This window comes from Physeter macrocephalus, chromosome 11, assembly GCF_002837175.3.
Source record: "Physeter macrocephalus isolate SW-GA chromosome 11, ASM283717v5, whole genome shotgun sequence".
Classification (NCBI taxonomy): Eukaryota; Metazoa; Chordata; class Mammalia; order Artiodactyla; family Physeteridae; genus Physeter; species Physeter macrocephalus.
This window is the reverse complement of record NC_041224.1, coordinates 7339059-7366912: the sequence shown is the minus strand read 5'-3', so window position 1 is coordinate 7366912 and position 27854 is coordinate 7339059. Positions and strand designations below refer to the sequence as shown.

Genomic DNA, 27854 nt, shown 5'->3' with positions numbered 1-27854 from the left:
ATCTAGCTCTCCTCGCCAAGAATCGGTCCTGGGAGGTGGGCAGTTATAGGATTGATTTCTTTTCCTTAAAAAAGAGGAGATCGAGGTGGGACAGTTCCGTCCCTGCCCGGTGTCACACAGTCATCAAGTGGTAGGGCCAGAGCGGGTAGAGACCCCTGACCCGGCGCAGTCCTGGGGCATGGGGGGCGGGCGCTCATGAGTCAGCGACGGAGTTCAAGGAAATTCTGTGATCGACGTGTGAACTAAGACCAAGGCGGGTGGTGGTAACTCACAGCGGGCTCTGTGGTCTTTGTTCAAAACCAGGGATTTGGGGTTTGACTGACTGATTGAAGTACAGTTGATTTACAATGTTGTGTTAGTTTCAGGTGTACAGCAAAGTGAGTCAGTTATATATATTCTTTTTCTTTTTATTGGGGTGTAGTTGCTTTACAATGTTGTGTTAGTGTCTTTTTCAAATTTTTCCCCCTTGGACCTAGGAGTTTAAGAACATAAGAGCTGGTGAGTAGTTTTTAACGCTTTCTAAATGCCTTATGTATGCAATGTTTTTAAAAAGGCACTGAGCTCTTGAATTCGAGAGGCAGCTATAGTTGAGGGTAAAGAGCTTCTGTTGAATGAGGACCTGCAAAAATATGTCCTTCAACATAGGACTTACGGCTCATTTTATGGGCTGAATATCTATTTAGTCTTAGAGCCCTGTTACTACACCTTGCCCTGAGCTAAATTAAAAGTTACAGCAGTTAACATTGAATCGTGGAATATTGGTACTAGGTTAACATTTACAAAAAAACATTTTTCAGAAAGGAACTCAGTGTGAACCAATCAATTCATAGTCGTGTTTATTCTGAAGCTTTTATTTTGGAGTCTTCCATTGCCAAATGACACATTTAATTTTTACAACAGGTATTAGAAATTGGGATTCTTTTTAAAATTTCTACCATTTCAGAGTAAAATTGTAGATCATGTTCCAAACCATCGTCAAAAAATGCAGAGCAAACTTTTCTGTATATAAACTGTACATAAAACAAGGCACTATACATTTGGGGGCGATATTAAGGTAGAAAGGTGGATTTGCACAGATTCTTAAGAGCCTGTGCCTGGATGTATAAATTCTTTGTTCATCTTAGCACCGGAAGCAGCACTCGGAACGAGTCAGACTTAACGCTGAAGGAGACGCCTCTGAACGTGGGTGAAGGTGCACGTTGGTGGCAGAACTAATTCAACAGAAGCAACTGCCTTTTAATATTATTTTGACACCAAAGAAAAAACCTTAAAAGTGAATGAATACATAGTGCTTTGTTAAATACGTATTTGATTTATACGGTGTTTATATAAATATATATATATTTAGACTCCACAAACTATCAAAATAACACTTTATAAAGGGAACTGCTTCAAAAAAATAATAATAACAGGCAACGGCTTAGCAGGAGCAGGAGGGCAGCGCCGTGGCCTTTGCTGAGGACCCACCGCGTAAGTGCTCGAAGGGATACGGATGCCTTATGAACACCATCTGCCGAATCGTGGAAGGTGTGTTTCCAGAGAGTTTTCTGGAACATTTACAAAATACACAACTCCCAAACAAGCAGGAGAGCTGGTCGCTTCAGGTTTCGAAAACGCGGATGAAAAAATATTTTTTAAAGGACTAGCCATACCCCGCTTCCAAAAAAACACCACATCCATTTTCCTGGTCCAACAGTATTGAAAGTGACAACAGAGGTTCCTCCAGCATCTCATGACTCAGAAGAGACCTTTTGCCTTCTTCAGGTTCACCTGCTTCCAGGCAGGCAGTGCACTGTATTCGTCTCGGGTCATGTCTAGTGCAAACTGGAAGGAGGGAAAGAAACGCCCTGAGTGAGAGGACCCTCCGACAAGCCACGCACATGCTGTGCTCAAATGCTGTCCCACCTGAAGAAGCGCTCACCTCGAAATCCTCGTCGGTGAGATAAATCTCCAGCTTCAGAGGGTCAACTCCCTCGGGCAGGGGCCTGGCTAGGAGGTCGGCCAGTGGATAAATGGTTTTACACAGCTTGGCTAAGACATCCTCCACCAGGGTGATCTGATTTGAAACTTCCGTGTCCTGGAGAAGAGGAGGGGGCAGAGAGGGGGACCTCCATGTCCCACATCTGAACACGTTTCATCATGTGCCTGAAAATATGCCCCCCCGGCCCATCTGCACCGCAGCCTGGAGACCGCGCTCGGGGAGATGAGGCTCTGAGATGCCATCTCACCCTGCACGGCATTTCAGATACATCAGGAAAGAAGTTTAGGGACTGTCACACGAGTGAAATATCCAGAAGATGATTAAATGTGAAGTTGAAACGCTGGAAGCATGCAAATAATGGAATTTGTTTACAAATATTTAAAAACAGTTTAACCTTAAAAGGAATCGCCCCCCTCCACCCCCTCAGACCCCATCCCTTAATCCTCAATAGGAAAAGGAGGTAAGAAGATGCATCTAGAATATGCTGGGGCTGAACTGAGGTCTTTTTTGTTTTTAAACCCCTGTGTGCATTTCATCTGAACAGGTTATTCGGGGTGAATGATCTTCCTCTGTTAGACCTGGGCCCCCAGTGGGCTGCCTCCTTTGGGTGGAGGTGTGGGGGGGGCATGCTGTGAGTTCGGCAGCGCACAGACTGGGGGTCGGGGTAAGTGGTGGAGGGAACGCGTCCGAGATCGGGGCGGGCTTCTCCGAGTGTCCGCGCCTCGGCTGGTTCGCCCGTGAAATGGGGCTGAGAAGCAGCTGGGTCTCAGTGGACTGTCGTGAAAATTAAAGGCGAAGCTACGTGCGGGGTTTGAGGCAGTGCCTGGCACAGAGTGGCCCTTAGTGAATTCTCATCACGACTTGCCTGACGGCAGTCTGGCCGATGGCCCGCAGGCTGTACAGGACTCCCCAGAGCCCCCCGGCCAGCCCCCGGGGGTCTGCAGGGCACACGGGACAGTGGCAGTGATTGATGTAATCGAACTTGGACCGCAGCAACGGGGCTCGTAAGCCCTAGAGCTCTGAGGTGTCCTGGGTCACACGTTCATCATGGATAGGGCCACCTTGCCACGCCTGCTGGCTCCCAGGCGGCCTGAGGCTCCAGGGAGCGAGCTTAGGGTCACCAGCAGAGACGAAGCAGGCCCTCTCCGTGGCCCAGCAGCAGCGCACTTTTGCTGTTTGTTTAAACTTATCCAGACCTCCTATCAAATACCCCTCCACGTCATCTCTGCCAGGGAGGCGGCCCTCCTCCTACCCAGTGAGAAAATCTGAACGGAACACACCTGTCTCCCACAACACCAAAAACGCCCTTGGGGTTGCTACCGCGAGCAGCGTTCAAAACTCATACACTGAGAAATTCTACACAGCGGCAGTAGGTTTCCTCTTTGCGGTGCAGCTGGAAAGGATAACGTTCTGGCTCATAATGAGCCATACCCCTCAGGACGGGCTCACGACACCTCCACTGCCTGACTTAGCCGAGCAGTGACTTCCCCACGGGCTAATTTCGTGTCTCCTCTGACCCAAGGCTAGGGTCTGAGACCCGGGGCCCTTTCGCGGTGCCTTATATGGACTTGGAGAAGCAGCGGATCTTTAGCTAACAGGAGGAAGGAGACGGCTGCTTTTATTTATGCGTCGTCTCCAAATTAATGAAATCCACCTTTGCTTTTAAGTGTTTGAACGTAAGCCATGTGTAGAAAATTACCAAAATATTTCCACTGACTTCTCCTTAGGCTTTTCCTCTTCCTGAGCTGATTCTACGTAGACTGGTTAACATGTTGTGAACAAGGAGATGCGTTCCCCCGTGAAAATGCATTTGGCTGCTTCTCCCCAGGCGAAGGCCTCCCACAGTCCGAAAGGCAGGGGGCCCCGTCGATAGGGCAGGGGCGTGCTCACCATTTCTGTGATTTCTGCAATGTCTTCTCTGTGCTCCCAGCTGGGAAACATGTTGGTGAAGGTCAGGGGCTCCAGACCGGCGTGGATGAGGTAAGACTTGGGGGGCGGCTTCTTGAGGTTTTTTCCTGCGGTCACACAGAAGGCAGATGTCACAGACCCAGCGTGGCCCCGACGGCCCTGGCTTTCTCTCATTTCCCCTGTAATTTTTTCCTTGTTTGCATCTCTTGACTTCGGGGTTAAAATGGAAGTTACGAGTTTGTAACCCCTCCCCGCCATGATGTTTACAAAAAATGTTACTTTCATGCATGTGACTGTGCATAAAATTGCATGGAATCGACCTGACTGTAAACTTCCTGAACCCAGCAGAACACTTCTGGGTCCCTGGATGGGAGAAAAGCAAGCCTTTCTCTGTGGCGTCTGGGTGGGACCTCTCCCTCCTCCTGGACTCACCTGTGAAGGATTCCTCCGATTCCCTAACCCAGCCTTGAGTTCGGTGTGAATTAACCAGCTAATGACAGCATTTTAGAAGCTACTTTAGCTTAAACATTTGGTGGGAAGTTTATTAAGTTATTTTTTACGAAAGAGCTTTCCAGGAGAAAATCAGCTGTACATATTCAGTAATACTAATCAATGAAATCTTAAAAATTCAGGTAAGAAATTAATCACTGGCATCTTCGTTTTATATAAAAGACCAGACGTTTCAGGTGGATGGTATAGTAGAAAAGCCATGAATTGACTACAGATCTTTCTTTTAGGTAAAACACTAAACAGAATAACAGATGACAGAAAGGTTGCCATTGGCCTTCCAGCCCGTTTGGGGGTGCTCTCTACTTTCTGACGGGGGTGACACTGCGTGTGGACAGTGCGTGGATGGGGCCTGGTGTCACACAGCATGATTAATCCTGAGTGCAGAAGGGTTTTAACTGGGCCAGGCATCCCACAACTCAGCCGTTAACCTCGAGGGTGACAAGTTATTCGGCCTCATAATATAAAAGAGAAAAATGATATTCACTAGTTTGTTGAAGGGGGAGGGACCATATAGGGGGAGGGGGTTAAAAGGTACAAACTACTAGGTATAAAATCTGCTACCAGGGTATATTGTACAACACGGGGAGTATAGGCCAATATTTATAATAGCTATAAATGGAGTACAACCTTTAAAAATTGTGAATCACCATATTGTACACCTGTAACATATAATACTCTACTTCAATTTAAAAAAGAGAGAAAAATGAAATCTCATTCATGCTGGCGGCTGAGAATGTACTAATCTCAAGTAATAAGCCTCAAAAAAGTTCAAGGGAAAGCAGTCGGTTTCAGGGCTGTCTGCCGGCACCCGTGGAAAGGGAGGCGTGGTCTGGGGCTCTCAGCAAGTCTGCAGAGAGCCAGCGGGCGTCCGATGGAGGGTCCCCTCCGCCGCGGCCTCACCTCGGCAGTACTGCAGCACCGTCTCCATGGCGCTCTTCCGGTCCGAGGCCCAGCGGATGCGGGCGGAGCCGGTGATCTTGTTCTCCACGGGCCACCAGCCCTGCCAGAGGTACACCTCGTGGTGGTTGTCAACAAGGAAAAGTGCTGCGAGGGCGGAGCAGACAGTCAGGGGCTCCGCCCCACACGGAACCGACGCCTCCCTCCCTGCCGCCTTGGTCAGTGCGAGGACCCCCTCGGCAGGTAAACTCAGGGCCACAGGGAGGGTGCCCCTGACGTCTCGGCCCTTTGAGCGGCGAATCAGGAGATGCCTCGAGGCAGGGAGATGGCGTTGATGAGGCGGGCTCTCTCCTCCCTGTCCCCCCATTCCTTCCCCCTTTGCCCCTCCTGCAGCCGCCCTCTGGGTCCTGGCCGGTCGAGAAGAGTGGGGCAGATGACACACGTGACCCCCAAGGGTTGTCAGCACCGCTGATCCCCAAATGCCACTGAACATCGGGGAACAATGCCCTCGGGTCATCAGTGGTCATGCCCACGTAGGACTGCTTTGCAGGCGAGCTAAGGCCGTGGTTCTTCAGGGAGGAACGGGCTTTGGAACTCGGGTGTTGCTCCCTTTTCTCTTCAGCAGACCCTCAGCCTGACTCTTGCATGTGGTCAAGGGCTCTCACGCCCGCCAGCCCAGCTCGCCCGAGTCCTCCGCCTGAGTCCTTTCCTAGCCTGCATCTCAGAATTCTGTGATGATCACGTGCCTGAAAAGCCCAGTGGAGGCTGAAGACCCGTCCTGAGCCTCAGGACGAAGAGGCGGGTAGCAGCCCCTTTTAAGACACTGGCTGACAGTTCCGCAGTATGACCCTGTGACCGTGCACACCGTCGAGGTTTTAAGGTGGTGACCGGGGCTGCCAGGGTCCGGGAGGTTCCTGGTGCCGCTCCAGGCTCTTGTAATATGAGAGCAGGGGAGCCGTGAGGCCGGGGCAGCCGACCTCGGCCTCAACTGTCTCTACCGCCTGCTCTCTGGTGACTGACGGCCCCACGACAAGAGCGCACAGCTTCTGCCTTGAGGGGACAGTCAAGTGGATACAGCCCTGACCTTGGAATCAGAAGACACGGGCCTTGGCCCTGCTCTGCAGCATGGCAGACACTGCTCTTTGGCTCACTCCACAGATACTCCCAACCCCCTGCTCCTTGGACTCTTGCAAGGTTCCCTTGCAGCTGGGGGGCGGCCATGGGACAGAGCTCTGGCCAGGGGGATGTAAACGGAAGCCTGCTGGGGGCTTCTGGGAAAGCTTTTGCTTTATCTGGTGAGAGAGAGAGACATGGCCATCATTATTGCCCTTTTCCCTACTCTTCCTTCTGTGTTGAACAGAAACGTGATGGCTGGAGCAGGGGCAGCCACATGGAGACCATGAAGCAGCAAGATGGAGGGAAGGCTGAGAGAACAGCAGAGACTCATGCCTGACACAGTTGCACTCAACCTATTCTTACCTGACGAATTGGGGTGAGTTGGGCAACTGAGGGTCAGTTTTTTACACTATAATATGTGATTGATGTCAACTTCCTTTGGGGGGGAGGTGTGAGGATTAAATGAGATAATATAAAGATTAAATGAGCTAATATTAAAAAAAGTGTACTTGGCAAATTAAAAACTGCTTACTAGATGCAAACTTAAAAAGCCTTTTTGGAAGGCGGGCCTTCTGCTGGCTCAGCACGACTACCCCCTTCTGTGGGCCATACCTGGCTGTGGGGCGCTGTACAGGTCTTCCTGCAGGAAGGGCATAGAATTGACCACAGAGGGGTCTCGGGCGGGATACATGAACTCCGTGGCTGAGAAATCGCCAGAGGAGCTGCTGAGGATGAACAGGCGGGGTGTGAAGTTAAAATTTCCAGGATCTTTGAAAGAAAAGAAAACAAAAGCTAAAGACAAAATATGCACCAAAGTAGATTCCAGGTGGATTGGATAATTAATGTTTGTTAGACATGAAATGATCAAAGCATTGTAAAGTGTAAAAAGAGGTAAGATTTTTCTGAACTTGGAGGTGGGGAAGGCCTTTTAAATCATAATTACAAAAGAAGTATAATTCAAGAAGAGATTTATGCATTAACAACATAAAAATGAAAAATTACATTGTACAAAAAGCACCCCCAACCAAACTAAAAGGCAAGTGACAAAATGGGAAATATGGAAACCTGTTAATATCCTTAGTAGTCTATAAAGGAATATGATAATGAAACAATAAATATCTAAAAAATGTGCTGAAGGCACAAATAAAATATTCACCTAAACGGAAGTACAGATGGCTAAAAAATACATATAGAAAGCGTTTAACAGTACTTCTAATTTAAAACATTAAGTTATAATGGTGTTTAGATAGTAATTTGTACCATCAACGTTGGCAAACAGGAAAAAAGTAATAAACTGAGTGTAGATTGTGCTGTGAAACGTACACGTCTGTAAATTGCTGTTGAGGGTGGAATTTGGTGCCAGTCTTCTGGGGACACTTGCTGATGTGTAACTGTAAGGCTTTTATACTAAATTCAACAACGGAGATCCGTGTCTAGGAACTTACCTTCACTAGAAATGAATGCAGATAATTCTTTTGAAAATTATTCGCAACTTTATTATTGTTAGAGAAAAACTGGAAAGAACTCAGCTCTCCAACTATAGGACACAGGCTAAGTAGAGAGTGGCAGATATACTCATGAAATGCCCTGCAAGCCATTAAAAGTCTAAATGTTAACATAGGATTTGGGAAATTGTTCATAATAAATTAAGGGGAAAAAGCAGGTTGCAAAACTGTGTGTATAAAGAATGCTGTCCAAATTTTATTTTAAAAAATATTTATTGCATAAAGAAATGTTAATTCTGGTTCACATCTTTGAAAGATGGGATTATAAGGATCTTATTTTCTAATTTCTTTGTACTTTCAAACATTTCCCATCATCAATATGCAGTACAGTTAACCCTTGAACACCACAGGTTTGAACTGCATAGGTCCACTTAATACATGGAGATTTTTCAACAAATATATTGGAAAATTTTTTTGGAGATTTGTGACACTGAAAAAAACATGCAGACAAACCAAATAGCCTAGAAATACTGAAAAAAGTAAGAAAATTTAGGTATGTCATGAATGCATCAAACATACGTAGATACTAGCCTGTCCTTACATAGGCATGAGGTGAGTGATATTGAAAATAAAATGTATTAGTTTTCTTACTGTTTTATAGCTTTGCTTTCAAAGAATTACATTACTGTACAGTATGCCTCTCTCTCTTATAATTGGGGAAGCTGTGTATCAGCCTATCATCACGGGTAAGTGATTTTTATAAAAATGTAACAATGTTTCCAATACTTTATTATGAATAGGACTGTAACACTGTATGCCATAAAAATTTTATAACTGTTCATTAGTGTATAGGCTGGGCTACTGTGAAGCAATTGTATCAATGACACTGGCCGATTGTGAAGTAATCATATTGCTGCTTCTTCGTTATACCTGTATATATGAATTTATTTTTCAGGTTATCTTTTCATTTTTTTTTTTTTCCTGAGTCTGTTTGGAAGCTTTATTCTTTTCTTTTTTTAACATCTTTATTGGAGTATAATTGCTTTACAATGGTGTGTTAGTTTCTGTTTTATAACAAAGTGAATCAGTTATACATAGAGGGAAGAGATATGGGAACATATGTATATCTTTTCATTTTTGATGTCTAGTGTTAGTAATACGTATAACATCTATAGTGTTTTGTATCATCTAAGAGAATATGGATGTAGGTACTGACAAATGATTCATTTCGTAAACAGGTGATGTAAATTTACGGTATCGATCAATACAATACAGTAAATGTAATTTCTCTTCCTTATCCTTATAGATTGTCTTAATAGCATCTTCTTTTCTCCAGCGCACTTTATGGTAATTACAGGGGTGTGTGTGTGTGTGTGTGTGTGTGTGTGTGTGTGTGTCTGTCAGTATGGTGGTACGGTCCTGAGGACATCCCACTGTTATCCAACCCGGGCAAGCTGGTTAACCACCCCAGGCCTCAGTTTCCCCATCGGTGACCAGGGCAGCTTGTTGGGTTGTGAGCACTGAGTGAGTGAACGTCCAGCAGGTGTTTAGACGGGGCCTGGCTCGCCTTAATGGCTTAGTTAATTGTTAGCTTTTTTCTTACGTTATTCTGCACGTATGTCGATCTGTATTTTGTGTATTTAAAGACAAGACCGACCCACTCTCTCATTTATACCCCCCTCTTTCCCTGCCTCCTGGATGCCGGCTACCCCGAAAGCGTCTTGTTCCAGAGCTTCACGCTGTGCTCAGCTCGCCTCCTGGGATGCCCCCCCCGCTTCACTTCTCTGCAAGCCACACCTACACCTCCCGAAGCTCCGCTGAGTGCTGTCTTCCACGGAGCCCTGTGTGACTTTCTCCCGGAGGAAGAAACCTTTCTTTTTTAACTCTCCACCTCTGTCAGTCACCTGTACCTCTAGTCCGACACACACAGCTTTTCCTTGCATTGTGATCAGTCGTACGCGTTATTAGCCTCCTCGTCGTGTTGTTGGCCCCAGGAGTCGGCCTGGGTGTAGCTCCTGGTGTGCTGTACGGGGCACGTGCGCATAAACGCGCACGTGCTCCAGGCGCCGGGGCCGGGGGTTACCTTGGAGCATGCAGTCGTAGGCCTTCCGGTCTCTCCTCCCCAGAGCGTCCCAGAACCCCAGGGGCTCCGCTCCTTCGTCACACTCGTGAATTGTCACTTTGCTGCTGCTGTGCAGCCCGGCCTCCAGGGGACATCTGCACAGAGAGTCCGAGAGTTTTGATCAGGCCCAGAAGGGAGGGCAGCACAAAATTATTCCCCACTAAATCTACAGCTCGGCTCACCAGCTCACTCCTACTTTCTTTCTAACTAGAACAATTCCTGTAATGAATGGAAACACGCTCTGTAGTATCTGAGTGTGGGCAGCAGGGAGGGCTTGGCTTGGCCCCTAGAGAGGAACGTCGGATTACAGAGAAGCCATGATGAAAACAGTGTTTTTATATGTCACGTACATACTTCCCGTTCCTCGTCCCAGGGTTGGGTGTGTCCCCTCGCACGGCCCTGGTCCCTAGATCTGTGCGTGACTTCAGGCGGCGGCTCAGTAAGTGTTTGCGGGGTAAGTTATTCATGTTGTTTTTTTCTCAGGGGTTCAGGGACGAACCTGATGGGCCTCAGTGCCATGTGAGACCCGGCTGAACCCTGTCTATCATCTAGCCTCCTGGCCCTCAGAATGATGTCTGGAGATGAAGCATCTCGCTTCACAGCCGTCCACCAACTGAGAGGTCCCTCCCCTCCCGCTCTCCACGTGCGCGCTGTCAGGAGGAAGCAGACCCTGACCGCACCGCTTTGGTGCCCAGAGAATGAATTTTACCAGGTGGCACCTGGTGGGATGTGGCCCCGGGAGACTCATTTCCACTGTACGGGTGTCACCAGGGTCCTCCCAGGTCTCAGCTCGAGGAACCACTGGGCACGTCCCCAGGGCCCGGGCGGCGCTGGGCTCTCGGCTGCCCGGGACGCACGGAGGCACCTGGGCAGGTGGCGGGCGGCGCAGCTGCTTCCGGGCTCTCCCTGCCTTCCCCTCCCCAGGGTGGGTCCTCACCTAGCGCCGTCACGCTGTGCTGTCTCTGGGTCGTGGGCACCTGTGGGTGCCTGCCTGGGGAAGGAAGGGGCCCCAGCACTCGGGCAGCTGCCTCGGACGCTGGGAAACACACTTGTCCCCGAAGGGGGGGGCATTGCTCCGTCTGACACAGCGGGTGGCCTCCCAACTCTCTGGCTAAATGCCCTTAACCCTTCCACTGCTCTGATACAAGCAGCTCCGCCCCCCGAAATGATACTTGAAATTTGCTCCCAAGGACTCCAGGTTGACAATTCAAAAGCCAAATCACACCTTCAGAGAAGCTGCTGGGGGTCCTGTGCCTTTTACGGAGGCAGGTGAGGCCTCAGGAAGCGGGGAAGCCCTCGCGGGGGAGGTTTGGGCTGCACCCGTGTCACATGAACTTGGACCACGTGGGGCTCCACGTCCCACGCTGGGTCACTCTGGGCACACGGGGCGCCCACGGGGCCCTTGGGATCCTCGGCCTGCGCCCGGGAAGGCCTCGGGAGAGGCTCTCACACACACAGCACTCACTGTTCCTTGATTTTATTGGCCGCAGTCCTTCCGACCTCCTTCGTGTGGGCCTGGGCTTTGCATCCGTGCCACAGGTAGATGAGGGCTTTGTGGACGTTGAGGACGACCATGGACGTCCTGGACCTCAGGCTGCTGCAGTGACAGGCCACCTCCAGCAAGTTCCCTTCCACGGGCACTTCTCCGCGCACACAGTACAGCCTCCACTCGCCTGCAGGGGGCACCAGTGGCACAGTCGCACGGGCAGGGCGCGGCTGCGCGGGGAGGGGCCCACGCCCGCCTCCTTTCTGCGTCTCGGGGGGCAGGTGGGGGCGAGGCCCGGCTGCGGCCTCAGAGTCCCAGAAAAGCCAATCTTGTTGGAGTGAGTTAGAAGCAGGCCACCCAGAGGGCACGAGGCAGAAAAACCAGTTTTACGTAATTTATTTGTAAAGACCCAGGTAAGTCATAACAGGCGTATTTTTTTAAGAGGCTCTAAAACTATGATTTCTTTTTTTTTTTTTGGATGCCGGTCGACAAAAATCTCATAATTTAGAAGAGAAGATCACTGATTTTTTTTCCCCCTCCAGGATCTAGTTTAAGGTCAAGTCATCTTGCGGCCTCCTTTACGCAAAGCTGCTTTCTGAAGGCAACTCCACGGAAGGAAGGGGGAGGGGAGGCACCCAGAAAGCTGATTTATAAGGCAGACATCAGGAGGCCTTCGCTGGTCAGGCCACAGCTACATGAAGAGAGAGTTACTCTAAAGTCCCACGCCTATCAAAATACCTTCCCGGAGCGGAAGAACAGAATCGAATTCCAAGAGCAAAAGTGACTCACTTTGTGCGTTTTCTTCTTCCTCCTCCCGTCTCCCGGAGTGGACCACCATCCCTCCCTGGAAACACTGCAGAAAACAGGGGGGCTCCTTGCCCTGCAGGACCTGGACCTTCCGATTTAAACACATTACAGTGAGTCACGTGTCCTGGTTTTGCAGAGTCATAAAAATAACACATGCCTGTTGTCGAAAATCTGAAAAATACTGAGAAGTACAAATAAAAGCCACTGATAATACTGTGATTTATAGAGAACACTATTACAATTCTGGCATATAGCTTTCCTATAATACAAAGTATTTTTCAGGTATACATTTTTCCCAGATAGGATTGCTGTTTTTTATGTTGCTTTATCCCCGGATTTTCTTCACCTGACGTTTTTCTGTCATCACATAAGATTCTTAACATGAATTTTGATATTTTAATGGTAGTGTTCCACGGTATGGATATAACATGATTAATTTAAACATGTTTGTTTTTAATAAAGAAAACCTCTCAGCAGTGGGAATGACTGATCACTGACTTAGTGATTCCGGGGAAAAGAACTGTCTCTTGCAGGCTCTGGTCCACTCACAGGGCCTGTTACTCAGCGGCGCCTCCGTCAGCACGACAGTTACGCATCAGCGTGAGATGCAGCAAAGCAACAGGAACGTACGGACTCTCACTTTGTCTTAATCAAGGAAATGTTTACTGAGCCTGGCAGTCGGGGAGCATTGAAAGGTAGGACACATTTCTCACCATGAGTTAACTTATCAAGCTCAGGGCCCATTCTGTGTCATTAAGAGCCATTCTGTGGCAGTGTTTTCCATTTCTGCAGTGCACCCGTTGGATTGATAAAAAAATGAAATGCTCCAGTTAGATTAAGACTCAAAACTCTAAGGATGATTTTGAAGGCATGATAAACATATTCGTTCACAGCCTTTACGAGAAAAAAAACAAAAACATAGTGGAAATGATCCACTATGAGGAATAAATTAATGATTTATGATTTATGATTCCACTATGAGGAATAAATTAACAACCGTTTGTCCCTGAAAGCTATTTGGAAAATACAGTCCATAGTAGAACATCTGCATTAAACACTTTTTAGGGAAGAGGGTTGGTTCTTAGGAACCTGGAAGGCTGAGTGAGTGTGGATCTATTTCTGGAGAAAATTCCTCTGCTCTCTTTCCTGATGCTATTCTTAACTATTCATCCAAGATAGTAAAAGGATCTGCCCAGGGTGTTATGGTCCCCAAAAGCCCAGAGTTAACTCTTAATTACTGGTAATAAAGAAAGGGACGAGACATTAAAAAGAAATGCTTTCAAAACCTTGGCTTTGGGTAGTGGTACCTGCCAGGCACCATGCAGGCCCTGGGGTTATAACGGTGGGTAAGACCAGGACAGACAGAGTCTCTTCCATGCTTACGGGGAAGACAAAGAATGAATAAGTAAACAAAATGAGTGTTGCTTTACGTAGGGGTAAGTGCTGTGGAAAAATAAAGCAGAGCAAAGGGACAGAGAAGGATAGGAAAATGGGGAGGGATGTGGATAAAACATGGAGGCGACATTCAAACAGAAACCCGAATCATGTAAGGTTTCGGGGGAGTGTTCCAGGCTGGGGAATCAGTGCAAAGGCCCTGGGGCAAGGGAGGCGGGGCGCGGGTGGAAAGAGTTGTGTCTAGGAGCTGCAAGGAGGTGGGGGTGGCCTGACCAGGTGCAAGAAGAGGGAGGTCGGAGGGGGTGCAGGGCTGACCCCCGGGAGACCCTCAGATGGTAGTCCGAGCGCGATGGAGAACAAGGAGGGGCACCATCTGACGTGTCCTAGGAAAATCACTCAGGCTGCTGTGAGGAACGCAGATGATGGGCAGGCTCGATGTCTCCATCAGCCGCCGATACCTCCTTAGGATGGATTTGTGTAAGTGCAGTCACTGATCAAAGTGTATGAGCATCTTAAGGTTCCTAAGCCATGGCTGCTTTCAGGATGGGTATTTCAGTTTACACTTCTCAGTGGAAGCAGGCACGGGTACCCATCCTACCGAGTCCTTGCCAGCCCTGGATCTATTCTTTTAAAAATCTCTGCCACTTGAGGAGTGGAAAATGGCATCTCTCTAATTCCTTGACGATCGGTCAAGTGGAAACTTAAACCCACCCATGGGCTCTCTGCACTTGTTTTGTGGATTTACTATTTGCAGGTGTACTTTAAGGTCATATTACGAGAGGTCTGCCTTCCTGGTGAGGAGGTGGGGAGATGAAAGATGAGGCAGAGCCTGACATCTGGAGAAGCCAGACCAGGACTAAAGGCGCTTTGGACGATACTGTCTTTGTGTTTAGGGGACCAGGCCACACGCCCGCCGGCTCCCGGAAAGGCCAGCTCCCTCACTTCCGGCGCATCTGCCTCCAGGACTTACCTGGGCCCCCCTTTCCTCGTCCAGCTGCACCGTCATCAGAGCCGACGTGCCCTTCTCACTCACAGTCGACTGCCGGCCTTGCCAGAAGAAGTAGACACACTTCTCCTTACCGGTCACCCTGACCGGGTGCTCCGCCTTCTGCCGACTTCCCACTGCGGACACAGAAGAGCAGAGCACGGGCTGAGCAGCAGATAGAACCCCAGGAGGAGCCAGTGCCCACTCAGGCCTCCAGGCCCCGTGGGGACAGAGAGTAAAGGAGCAGCTCCGGGCGCAGCGCTGGGAGGAATCATTCACAGCTGGAGGGGACGTCGATCGTGGCTTTGGAGGAGAGGGTCCAAACTGGAGAAGAGTGATCTGCAGGGCCCTCCTGATACCCTACAACAGACACCTGTCATCCTGGGGGAGGTGGCAGACCATCCAAGCGTGTGACAGAGAAAAGTGGGGACGCCAGGGCAGGGCCAAGGGCTCCCAAAGACACAAACGCATTTTCCACGATACGCCATCCTCTGGCAGAAGATCCGCTGGGGGAGAAAAGACACTGCAAACGACTGCTGGGCCAGCTTTAAGCACCAAGGGAAAAATGTAGTCCGCTAAGACTACTCTAGTAAAAAAAAACCGCTTTGAAGTCTCCAAGTTGTGTCAGAAAGGGGAGAGAGAAATTGCTGACCTATGGCTTTCACGAAATAATCTGGGATTTAAATGATATCGGCCACCAGGGCTGTAGCCAGGATTAAGGGCTGCTTATCCTCACTGTCTGGGACCTCGCGGGCATTGGATGGGTGGCAGCAGCACACAGAACACAGACCCCCCAGAAGGGCAGTCACGGAAAGTTCTTCGGGCAAGTGGTCGCTTCAGGTGGTATTTCAGACCCCAAACTGCAACCTTTAGGAATAGATCTCTCTCCAGATTTCTCTCATTTCTTCATTCAGCAGATATTTACTGAGCACCTACTATGTGCCAGGGACTCTTCAGGATACTGGGGCTATGGCGCTGAGCAAGGCAGCTTCGGAGACTGGGAAGTGCTGTGAGGAAAAGCCGGGATGTGACGTGGGGCGGGGAGAGCTGCTGCGAGTGCCTGGTGGGGGAAGACCTTTCCAAGGAGGTGCGCGAGCAGAGGCCCGAGTGACAGGGACCATGTGGGGCAGAGCCTTCTAGGCCGAGTGGCGTCCGGAGACTAAGTTCTCGACTCAGATGCCCAGGTCGCCCCGGGTGGGGTCAGCCCTGGGAGGATGCAGGTGGCTATGGTACCCATGCATGTTAGCAATCAAAAATAATAACTGGGGCTTCCCTGGTGGTGCAGTGGTTAAGAATCCGCCTGCCGATGCAGGGGACACGGGTTCGAGCCCTGGTCCGGGAAGATCCCACATGCCGCAGAGCAACTAAGCCCGCGCGCCACAACTACTGAGCCTGCGCTCTAGAGCCCACGAGCCACAACTGCTGAGCCTATGCACCACAACTACTGAGCCCACATGCCACAACTGCTGAGCCTGCACTCTAGAGCCCATGAGCCACAACTACTGAGCCCGCATGCCACAACTACTGAGCCTATGCTCTAGAGCCCGCGAGCCACAACTACTGAGCCCACACGCCTAGAGCCCGTGCTCCGCAACAAGAGAAGCCACCGCAGTGAGAAGCCCGCGCACCGCAACAAAGAGTAGCCCCTGCTCACCGCAACTAAAGAAAGCCCACGCACAGCAACGAAGATCTAACGCGGCCAAAAAGAAATAAAATAAATAATTAATTTTTAAAAAAGAAGAAGAAAAAGAACTGGATCCCCTGGTTCTATACGACCTCAGTCCTCCTCAGCTCCGGTCCCACTGACAAAGTCACCACTGTCTTGAGGTCCGAAGGTAAGAAGAAAAAGCTCATTGTCTTCAAGTTCTTAAGAGGTCAGGGGCCGCACTTACATGATTTTTAGGGGGGGGGCCTTTATCCAAGTCCCCTAGAACAACTTTCATAAATGATTATGAAAATTCTTAAAGGACTCTGACCGAGCTCAGCCCTTCGTGCCTTCTCCTGCGACCCTGAAATGGTCAAGTTTGTGTGGTTTGAAGTGGGCAAATAGGGACCATCCAGGAATAGATGATACGTGTCCGCTGTTAATGTGGAAGCCACTCCATTGAAATTTCCGCTAATTTAGGGAGGAACAAACGTTTACCTTTGATTAGCAATCCCACACTCTTCAAAGTAGTGAAACTTAGCCACGCCCACTAGACTACTGGGGAGAGAGATGCATAAAACAGATCACGGATCACAGCGGCTGACACACGTCTTGGGATTGGGTAGCACTTTGTGTAAATATACGTTCACGCTTGAATAACCAACGTTTCACATCCTAACAAACATTCAAAGGTGGGCCGGTGTGTATGTACCTAAAGCAGGGCGTTTCCTTAAAAGCATCCCAGAGAAGTGTTCATGAGCCCTCCTTGCAGTTTTCCTCGGCAGACCCCAAATTTAATCCTATGTACCACTTAACGTTTTGACTCATTTCTTTAGTTTTAATTTCAGCCAATTAAAGGCTAAGCTATGCTAGTAACAGCTGCTGGACTATCATCTTTGCGGCCGTGACCCGAGCGGCATTTAGCGTGTCGCGGCACCCCGCCGTCCACCCTGCTTCCGAGAGGAAGAAGTCCACCACCGGAGCTGCGTTTATGAAGCAACAGAAAGCTGAGGCGTGAAGAGCGAGTTGCTCGTCGCGCGCTCTTGCAGCCGGACCCCGTTTACTGACCCCCTACTATAGGAACCTGGCCCCTGGATGGCGCTCCAGCGTGGCCTGACGCAGTGTCCCTGGGTACCCAGAGCTGCCCGTTTCCTGACCCTGGGGGGACACGGGTCACACCCCGCAGCGCCCGAGGCAGCCTCTGGGGCAGGACACTGACCGCCAGGGCCTCTGGGCTCCCTAGTCTGGGGGCCACAGTTCACTTCCCAAGGAGCAGGCTGCCCGGCCTCTGCCGAGATGGCGACCGTGCTGGGTCTCCCGGGACTGCTGTCTGCTGGGCCCGCCCCCGAGGGGCCCCGGGCTCGGCCCCGTTGGCAGGTGCGGCCCCCGTGGGGTCTGAGCAGCGCGAGGGCTGGACCAGCTGACGCCGCGGGGCCGGGGCTTCCGGGACGACCCGGGGCAGCCGCAGATGCCATCGGGCCGCGCTTTTCTGCCCCCCGCGGGACGGCCTGGAATCTGAGCGCCGCCGGCCTCACTTAATCCTCCGCAGCTGGGCTTGGTCAGAGCTGTCACGTTGCCCGTAACGGTGCTGCTGGATCGGGCCGAGACACGTACCCTGTGTTCACCGGGGAGAAATACAGCAAGTATTTGCCTGGGTCAAATCAGCGTTTCTTAGGGGTCTCCAAGTAAACAGTCAAGGAAGACCTCAGAAACCTGAGATCTGTTTTTAACATTAATTCATTTTCATATCGTTTCAGTCATCCTTTCACTGACCATTACTTCTTGTTTTATACCTAACAGCTGGGGTAAGGGAAGGACTGAATTTCAAACTGTAGCACCCAGTCTGGTTTTGTAACACACCAAGTCCCTTCACTTCCTGTATCTTAAGGATGAGAACGATGGCGCAGGTCCGCGACACCAAAGGTCAGTAGATCTTTCGCCGCTACGTTCTCTCTCCTTGTCTTTATCGCCGAGGGGCGCGCATCAGTATTCAGCCTTGCCAGCTCTGCACACGCTGAGGAGCCTAAGCCCACAAGAGAGGCCCTCTGAGAACTGCTGTCGTCTGGGGTGGGTCCAGCTCATCTGTCTGATCTTCAGGTTCAGTGCAGGAACTGTGCTTCGGCTGCTGAGCACGTCGGCGATGACGATCTCCCGCGCCCTCACGTAAGTAAGCGGGCGGCTCCGCGCCGGACGTCATGCGCCAGATCCTAGGACCCTGCGAGCTGGGCATTAGAAGCTCTGTTTTCCAGGTGAGAAAACCGAGGCTCAGACAGGTTAAGGAACTTTCCCCGACTTACACAGCTGGCATGTGGGGCCTGAGAGAAGACTGAGACCCAGGCTATAAGGCCTCCTTGGGTAAAAAAAAAGGGGCTTTTAGTGTCCAGCCCCTTGATTTGTCCAGAAATGCAAATCAAAACCACAATGAGGTACCGGCTCACACCGGTCAGAATGGCCATCATTAAAACCTTGACAAATAACAGATGCTGGAGAGGGTGTGGAGAAAAGGGAATCCTCCTACGCTGCTGGTGGGAATGTAAATTGGTGCAGCCACTATGGAGAACAGGATGGAGGTTCCTTAAAAACCTAAAAATGGAATTACCATATGATCCAGCAATCCCACTACTGGGCATATACCTGGACAAAACTATAATTCAAAAAGATACCTGCACCTCTATGTTCATAGCAGCACTCTTCACAACAGCCAAGACATGGAAGCAACCTAAATGTCCATCGATAGATGAATGGGTCAAGAAGGTGTGGTGTGTATGTATATGTGTGTATGTGTGTGTGTGTGTGTGTGTGTACCCACACACACACACACATACACACATATACGTACACATACACACAATGGAGTATTACTCATCCATAAAAAAGAAGAAAATCATGCCATTCGCAGCAACATGGATGGACCTAGAGATGATCATACTAACTGAAGTCAGACAAAGACAAATACCATATCACTTATATGTAGAATCTAAAATACGACACAAATGGACCTATCTAGGAAATGGAAACACACTCACAGACATAGAGCACAGACTTGTGGTCGCCAAGGGGGAGGGGCTTGGGGGAGGGAAGGACTGGGAGTTTGGGGTGAGCAGATGCAGACTAGTGTATAGAGGATGGATCAACAACAAGGTCCTACTTGTAGAGCACAGGGGACTATATCCGGCATCCAGTGATAAAGCATATATATATGTGTATATATATATATATAACTGAGTCACGCTGCTGTACAGCAGAAATTAACACATTGTAAATCCACTCTATTTCAACAAGATAAATTTTAAACGGTGTCTTACCCACAGAGGTACATTAGGAAAGAAGCCACATGGCTCTAAGCCTGCAGGTGTCTGATCAGCTAACAGTGGCCTCCGCCCCGTGCCCGGCGGGGCAGCCGCACCCGGACCGCAAGGGGGCTGCAAAGAGGTGAACAAACTCCCCTGGCAAGTGACTCTCGGAGCCTCCGCGGAGGGTCGTAAACTGTCTCCTGAACGCGCAGGGCTGGGGACACCGTGGACAGCCTGACCCGTGCCTTCTCCTCGGCAAGAAAACGGGATTCTCTCTGCCCGGTCCGCTGCTCTCCGCCCTCGCCGCCGCTCGCGCAGAGCACAGCGCGCTCCGGCTCCGGCGGCCACGGCCCCCGCGGCGGGGCTCGAGGGCCACGCGGGCGCTCGCTCACCTGCCGTGCTCACGGTCAACTTCCACTTGACCACGTAGGCGTCGCCCTCGTGGAACTGCCCAATGCTCTGCTTGGGGAGCCTGCTGTAGTCGAATTCCAGGATGTGCCAGACGTCCACCGACACGCCGGCGATCTCCAACTGCCTGCGGTCGTCCCCTTGCACCAGGCCATAGCCCCGGCCCACGTCGACCCCGTCTAGCACGGTGCCGGCTGCCGTCTGGGGCACCGGCACCATCCGCGTCACGTCGTAAGCCTTGGCCTCCGCCCGCGGGTCGTCCTAGGAGAGAACGCAGAGACGCTGGCGGCGGGACGGCCTCAAGGGCAGCGCTCAGGCCGGCTCAGGGCGCTTAAGGCAGGGCTGCGCGTCGGGGGCAGGCCGCCACGACCGTGCACGCAACGCCGACAAACCTGGAGCCGCGAGCACGCTGCTTTCACCTCCTGAAGTCAGAACACACCTGGAGAGCGCTCTGCTGTCCTGGTAAACCCCAGGAAGCCTTTTAGCATCCGGGCCCTTCTGCAGGGACCCAAACCCAGCCCTGAGGTGTGCGGCTTCATCCTCCCACATACCTTGTGCTGGGCAAGTTCGCTGGCGTTCTTCTCGTGAGGTCTCTTCAGTTCCGTCCAATCGAGAAATTTCTCTTTGAACAAGATCGTCTCGTTGTGTTCTGTAAGTCTCCCAAATATCGCCCAGTCAGGCCGCCCCTGTCCTTTTCTGTAGGGCGGGTCGGGGAGGGGAGGGGAGGGGAGGGGAAAAGAACCAAGATCAAACAAGTCATGCTGAACCCAAGGAGTCCAAAACCAACACACGTGGCGAGTGAGAGGAACTCAGAATACGAGAGCAGCAGACAGAATGAATGGTTCGTTTTCACTTATGTGACCCAGTAAATGACGTTTTGCTATTTTAGCCCAAAGCCTTGCAAGGCTTTGTGTCCTTGGCGCTGATGTGCCTGGATGTGATGTGACCCACGTCAGGACTGGACCGGCCCTGCATTCCAGCAAATTCTCCTGTTGGGGCCCCCGGGGGGCAGCACGCTAGGCTGGGAGCTCGGCACGGGCAGGGGTCACACGCGGGTCTTCCTCGCCTCCTTTACTCCACCCGTACTCATCCGCGGGGCTCGCCACGCCTCCGTCAGGTTAACGAACAGATGCAGGAATTTATGCTCGCCCTGAAGCCTCTCTCTTTTTAAGTCAGGTTACAGTGGAGATCTCCAGTCTCCAGGAACAGGAAATTCTCCTCCGTTCCCTAAGTGAACATACTCTCATAAATCATAAAGTGAATTTGTGCACATTGATCTCTAGGCCACTGGACGGGACGGCGGGCAGGCAGAGCGCAAAGACGGGAGAGGAAGCAGCACGGGCCAGCCGCGAGGTCCGTACTGCTTCGGGATCTCAGGATCTGACGCTGAGCTTGGACCACAGCTAACTTAGAAATGGGAAGAGCCAAGAAGAGACGTGCCGAAGGGGGTGAGCCCTGAAGACAAGGTGCGGGTTATTTCCCATCCTTCCAGACCAACCCTGGCGTGCGGATTGGGACCATCAGACCGAGGGGCAGTGCTTCCCGGGCCCTGCGGTGGCCCCTGACGTGCTTTGTCACGTCCTGTCTGGTCCAGACCCCGGTTCCTGGAGTCCCGGCTAAGGCACATCAAGGGGGGCTGCCCGTCTCAAAGGGGACTGAAAGGATAAGGCACTGCGTGCAAATACTTCCACTGCTAATGCTCCCGGGACTTAGGAACCACATATCAGCAACTGTGGAAAATTCAGGGCTACCCTGAAGGCTGTGGTCCTTATCAGAAAACAGCTGAGTGACTGTCTTTTATATAAATTCCACCCTGCAGACTTGCTAAGGTGCCTATAGAAAGACACTTGGTCTCAGCTTAGAAATCCATCTTGGATGTGTGAGGTCAGGGAGCACAGAGGGCAGGTCTGGGTGCTCCTTACCTCTGTCCTGACTTGCAGGTCTGAGCTGGGCTAAGTCATGACTCCTCGGTGGAGGGCTGGGTGCTCTACCTTGGCTGTACCTTAAAATCCCGGGGCGAGCTTTTAAGACGTACGGACACACAAACCCCACCCCACCCAAACTGAAAACACATCTCCTGGGCCAGGACCGGCACATGCATTTTTTTTAAAAAGCTTCTCCGGTGCTTCTGATCTGGGAGATGTTGAGAGCCAGCGGGTTAGGTGCCCACTCATCTACTTGCAGATCTCGGATGATGTTACGACTAAATATAAATCGTCCATCACAGAGATTTTATGCTTCAGTATTTTTTTTTTTTTTACTATACCAACTAAAATATTCTTTTTAGTCTTAGCTTTAGGCCTTAAAAAACTACTTGTTTCAGTACTAATTTTATGTTAAATGTGCACTTGCTTGAAAAGGATTTGAAAACTTTTCACCTACTCTGACATCATTTTGAATTGTTTCTATAATGACAATGAATAATAAAATCAATAACTGTATTTTAAAACAGGAAACTAGGTAGGAAAGTTGAAATCTGTATGTTAGTTCAATTGAAAACGTTAAAAAGCAGTTTTAATGTGCCATTTGGTGGCACATCAATTTCTAAGCCATCATGTGGCATGCATAATTTAAAAGCACTTCTCTTTTTTCCTGGTAGTTAAGAAATAAAAAACAATGATCCTTTGCGTGTAAGAATTCCTTTCTTCATGACCATGTTTCTGAGAGTTTTGTGCATCTTTGGCTGATTTGCCAAAATGACTTTTAAAAGTCCAGTAGACTGCAGGAAATATTATAATTTCAATCGTTATTTCAATACCACATCCTCCCCCCAAAAGGCGTCATCTACTGCCAGACAAATGGAATTCAGGGGCTAGGCTGGGAAGGTGTGAAATCAGAAAGAGATGCGTTGCTTCTGCACCTTCAGATCCATGGCTGAATTCCAGGACCTGGCAAGCTTTTCAGATCAGCAAGTCATTTGTTTAAACAACAAATTATACGTCACAACAGCACCTGAATACCGCAGGTGGCATCGATTTTTTACTTCAAGAAATGAAATATAACAGGAGCATCTTCCAGATGACTACACCATCCATATTTCTGTATTTCGTAGGGAAAAGCGAAAGCACTGTTCTCGCTGTGAATACTCGTGGAACTGCACTGCAATCAGTTATGAAAACTAAAGCCCCTGAAGGGTGATGGCTGAACGCTGCGGTGGGAGCCTGGGCTGTCCAGGGCCCCAGCGGTACCTGGGAATGAGCGGATTGCACTCTCCAGGGTCCAGGGGGTTGATGTCACAATTCTCGTAGTCAAAGGTTCCGTTCCATAAGTGCTTTGCCAGCTGAAAGGCTATTTTCCGTTGTGCTAATGTGACTTCTTTCCCGTGCCACACGTAAACTTCGCTCCCAAAATCAAACACCAGTACCTGGGGAAATGGCACAGAAGAACGTGTTAACTTCAAGGGCATGTTCTAGTTGAACCAGCGTCTCTGGTGACCGTGAGTCCTACAGGTGATGATTCAAATGCTGATGGAGCACATTCAGTACGAGCACAGAAAGAGCTGGCCGGATGGCACCGCACAGCCAAGCCAGCCTCTGCCCTGTGGGAACGACCTCTGTCGTGTGGTCCTAAATGCCCAAGTTAACACCCCCTCCTCCAAACACTCGGGCTACCTAACACTTCTGATTCATAACAGCTATTTAAGCAGGTCTTCCTCCCTGGCCCCCCTCTTGCTTCCTTCCTTTCCTCCTTTGTCATTCACTCACTTAGCTTATAAGGGCCGCTTCACATGGCGCTGAGGACCCAGTGATGTCTTTTCTCCCCTATACAATTCTAGGACCCTCAAGGGCAAAGACCATACTGTACTTATTAATGTATTCACAGTCAGGCTCACCGAGTATTTGGTGGATGAATACATGCACTCAGCGCTCTTATTTACATGCCTGTCGGTTGGTTCTATGCTTTCTTCCTAGAATAATTTCTTTCTTCATTTCCAGCAATCCCAATTCTACTTAACTGCAAACTAGGCTCAATTTCACCTTCTCTTTAAAATCATTCCTGATTATTTCTTCTTCTGTGACATTCTTCCTCCGTTTAAATTTGTCATACAATCAATCTAGCTTTGGATTACATCCTTTCTAATAGTCTTATACCCAACGAAATTTAAAGTCCTTTTGTGTCTTCCCCTTTTCTTCTCAACACTCAGAATACTTAGTGGTGGGACTTCCCTGGCGGTCCAGTGGTTAGGACTCCAGCTTCCACTGCCAGGGGCTCGGGTTCGATCCCTGGTCGGGGAACTAAGATCCCGCAAGCTGAGCGGTGTGGCCAAAAGAAGAAAAAAAAAAAAAAAAAAAAACAACTCAGCGGTGCCGGGAATATATGTAATTTTGTAAAACTAAATATGTGCTGGTGTGAGAGGAAAAATCAGCACACTACTTGGCAAACCCATACACTACAGATACACCTATTTTTCCTGAAACTTAAGGACTGAAAAATATTTAATGTTTATACAAAAATCAAGAGATGGGGCTAAGTCATATTTCCATCTGGCCTAAAACAGAAAAGCCTTCAACGACCCGTGCCTCCTCTGAACAACATTCAGAATTCTGTATCAGAATCTAAGATGGCACTAATGGTTTGAAATCACAAATTGGTAGCCTTTAAAAAGATGTCTCGGGCTTCCCTGGTGGCGCAGTGGTTGAGAGCCCGCCTGCCGATGCAGGGGACGCGGGTTCGTGCCCCGGTCTGGGAGGATCCCACGTGCCGCGGAGCGGCTGGGCCCGTGAGCCGTGGCCGCTGAGCCTGCGCGTCCGGAGCCTGTGCTCCGCAACGGGAGAGGCCACAGCAGTGAGAGGCCCGCGTACCGCAAAAAAAAAAAAAAAAAAAAAAGATGTCTCTGCATGTACACACGACTATATTTAAAACAGATAATCAACAAGGACCTACTGTAGAGCCCAGGGAACTCCGCTCGATATTCTGTAATAACCTAAACGGGAGAAGAATCTGGAAAAGGATACATGTATATGTATACCTGATCACTTTGCTATACACCGGGAACTAAAAAACACTGTAAATCAACTCGACTCCAAAATAAGATCAAAGTTGAAAACAAAAAGACGTCTGGTCTGCGGTGAGCGCTACCCCTGGCTAGCGTCTGTCGGGCGCTCACTACCCATTTTAGCGGGCAGCCCGGGGCCGGGGCCCCTGGCCGCAGGGCAGACCGCTCGCCGCACCTCTTGTGACTGCAGGAGGCAGCACCTTGGAATTTTCCCCCAGTAGTCGTCAACAGGGACGAGTTTGTCATCCACTAGTCGGTAAATGCAGTTGGTTTCTATGATGGCCGTTTCATAGAGCTCATCTTCCTTTGGGTCTCCGGCAGCTTTGGGGTAAGAACAGGAAGAGGACATTATGTTTCCCACCGGAGGGAGGCTGGTCTGGAAGAAGGAGGCAGGCGAGGAGAAAAGGTAGGCAAGTCTCATTCTCTGAGATGCAGTAAACGCTTACACTGGTAACTGGTCTGGCCACCCAGAAGCTTCCAGAAGTCTTTGGCTGCATGAGTGTGTGTATTAATTCCTTCTTCGACAGTTTGGATGTAAGCAGCTCTACAACCAAGTTCCCTCTTGGTCTGAATTAAACTTGCGAGTTCCGAGGCCTAAAAAGAGAGAGGAACACAGTTACCTGGGCAGACAAGTCCACGGTCAGATGGAGGGCAACGCTGAACTCAGAGCAGAGAGACAGCGTGTCTGAAAGGAAAACCTTGTGACCACAGGGTCCGGGGGCACTGGTGGTTGGGGACTGTCTAAAAGTCAAGAAAATGTAACGAAAGGACTGGGTGTATCCATTCTTTACAGCAACACTTGTCCATCTTCAAATTCAAAAGATCATTCGGGAAGCTTTATCAAAAAATACCCATCCCACTACTCAGCCATATAAAAGAACAAAATAATGCCATTTGCAGCAACGTGGATGCAACTAGAGATGATCATACTAAGTGAAGTAAGTTTTCAGAAAGAGAAGACAAATACCATATGAGATCACTTATGTGTGGAATCTAAAATATGGCACAAATGAACCTATCTACAAAACAGAAATTAACTCACAGACGGAGAGCACAGACCTGTGGTTGCCAAAGGGGAGGCGGTTGGGGGAGGGACTGGGAGTTTGGGGTGAGCAGATGCAAACTAGTGTATAGAGAGAATGGATCAACAACAAGGTCCTACTGTAGAGCACAGGGAACTATATTCAACAGCCTGTGATAAACCATCATGGAAAATAATATGAAAAAGAATATATATATATATATATATATATATATATATATATATGTAACTGAATCACCTTGCCATACAGCAGAAATTAACACAACATTGTAAATCAGCTCTACTTCAATTAAAAATATATAAATAAAGGGGAAAAAAACTCCAAAATAAAAATACCCACTCCCTGGTCTTTTCCCACTAAAGTCTCATTCAATAGACTCATTCAATAGATCCACAGCAGAACTTCCTAGACACCTAGGATAAACAACTTGGAAGTGATGGGCCAGTTCTTTTTCTCCACAGACGGAAGGATGAACCAGAACTTTCAACCTGAAAGCACAGGTCAGATGCCTTTTAAAACATCCCCCTTAAGCACTTACCAGGAGCTCGTTTCAGAGACCTTCTGGAAAATAAACACGCCTGTCCCCTCGCTTGAATGAAACACTGGACGTTTGAGAAGCTCTCTGGGGATGTGGCCACTGGAAGAACATTCCAGCTGTGTCTAAAGGAGATGCAAAGCGCGACCCCTTCCGTCCCTCAGATACCGACCTTCGCCTTCTCTATGACGTTGGCAAACTCTCCGACCCACAGGAAGCAGTGGTGGGGGGACAGCAGGAGCGAGCAGTCCCCGCTGTTGAGGGAGGAAGCGCGAGGCTCCACCAGCCGCGTCTGCACGTGTCTTCTTCCTGAGCGCGAGGCAGAGGGTCACCGTCTCCCCGGACCGGGGCACACTGTCCCGCAGGACCGGCCGCGACGCACCCGCATCCGAAGTAGCCCTGCTCCCGCCTCCCCGTCCTGAACGGCCTCATCTGCTCACGTGAGTTCCCAGGACCCAGGGGACTTAGAGTCGTAGCCTTGCCGATGACCTTCCCTGGTGACAGGTTCCCAGAGGTCACCGTGTTTCCTAGGACCATGAGCAGCGTCCTTTGACAGCACGTGAATGGATTAATGAAGGTTCCCTCCCCCAGGGACATCAGCAAACACCTCCTTTCCCCTCCCCCGCTCATCTCCTGGTCTCTCTCTCTCCACTCAGCCCATCTCCTACACTTAACAGCCTCTGCGGGCCGGGGCAAGGCGAGGGCCTTCAGAGAGCCTCTTCATCCTTGGGAGTTCTTCTCTAAACCGAAAACTTGAGTCTGGAGAGGAATCAACTTAGAGGGAAGCACTGCCTTGTGCAGCTTCCAACTCCTTCTCCTAAATGGTTTTGATCTTTCCACAATCACACTGATGGTATAGTCTCTGCGTCACAACGTAGGAACGGAGGCGGGTGGTCTGCACTTGTCATGGGTCTTTTAAATACGCTAGAAAGGACAGTGGCCATGCAGACACACCCTGCAAACCCCCAGTGAAGCAGAGGACAGGTCATGCTTTTCTTGAGCATTAATTTACAGCAGTGCCGCCTGAGGCAGCTAAGTCATTGGGGCAGAGCCAGAGCCCCCCTCGTTGTGGGTTAGGGCTCCTTGCTACAGGGAGAGAGGGAGGGAAAGAAGGAAGGAAAAGAGAGGAAGAGAGAGAGAGAGGGAGAGAGACAGGGAGGGAGGGAGGGAAGAGAGAGAAAAAGAAGGAAGGAAAGGAAGGAAGGAAGACGGAGGGAGGAAGAAAGGAAAAGAGGTAGAGAAAGAAAGAGAGAGGAAGGGAGGGAGGGAGGGAGGGGAGAGG

The 27854-nt window shown here is 49.9% G+C and overlaps 1 protein-coding gene across 14 annotated transcripts in view; it reads right to left on the bottom strand.

Annotated features, from left to right (window-relative positions):
- Positions 1-819: 819 nt before the first annotated feature.
- Positions 820-27854, bottom strand: part of SVIL (supervillin) — a 242629-nt gene continuing 215594 nt past the window's right edge. For 12 of the 14 annotated variants that reach the window (XM_055087714.1, XM_028495943.2, XM_055087713.1 and 9 more), the window contains 15 exons: positions 26745-26881; positions 25441-25588; positions 25170-25315; positions 23187-23362; positions 20550-20694; positions 19983-20259; positions 14638-14789; positions 12255-12360; positions 11445-11652; positions 9941-10074; positions 7025-7180; positions 5300-5443; positions 3872-3996; positions 1922-2077; positions 820-1824 (listed from right to left, as the gene is read on the bottom strand). In XM_055087714.1, the coding sequence (XP_054943689.1) occupies positions 1738-1824; positions 1922-2077; positions 3872-3996; positions 5300-5443; positions 7025-7180; positions 9941-10074; positions 11445-11652; positions 12255-12360; positions 14638-14789; positions 19983-20259; positions 20550-20694; positions 23187-23362; positions 25170-25315; positions 25441-25588; positions 26745-26881 (2297 nt within the window). In that variant the 3' untranslated portion in view covers positions 820-1737. The other 2 variants (XM_028495940.1, XM_028495942.2) reach the window with 2 other exon arrangements.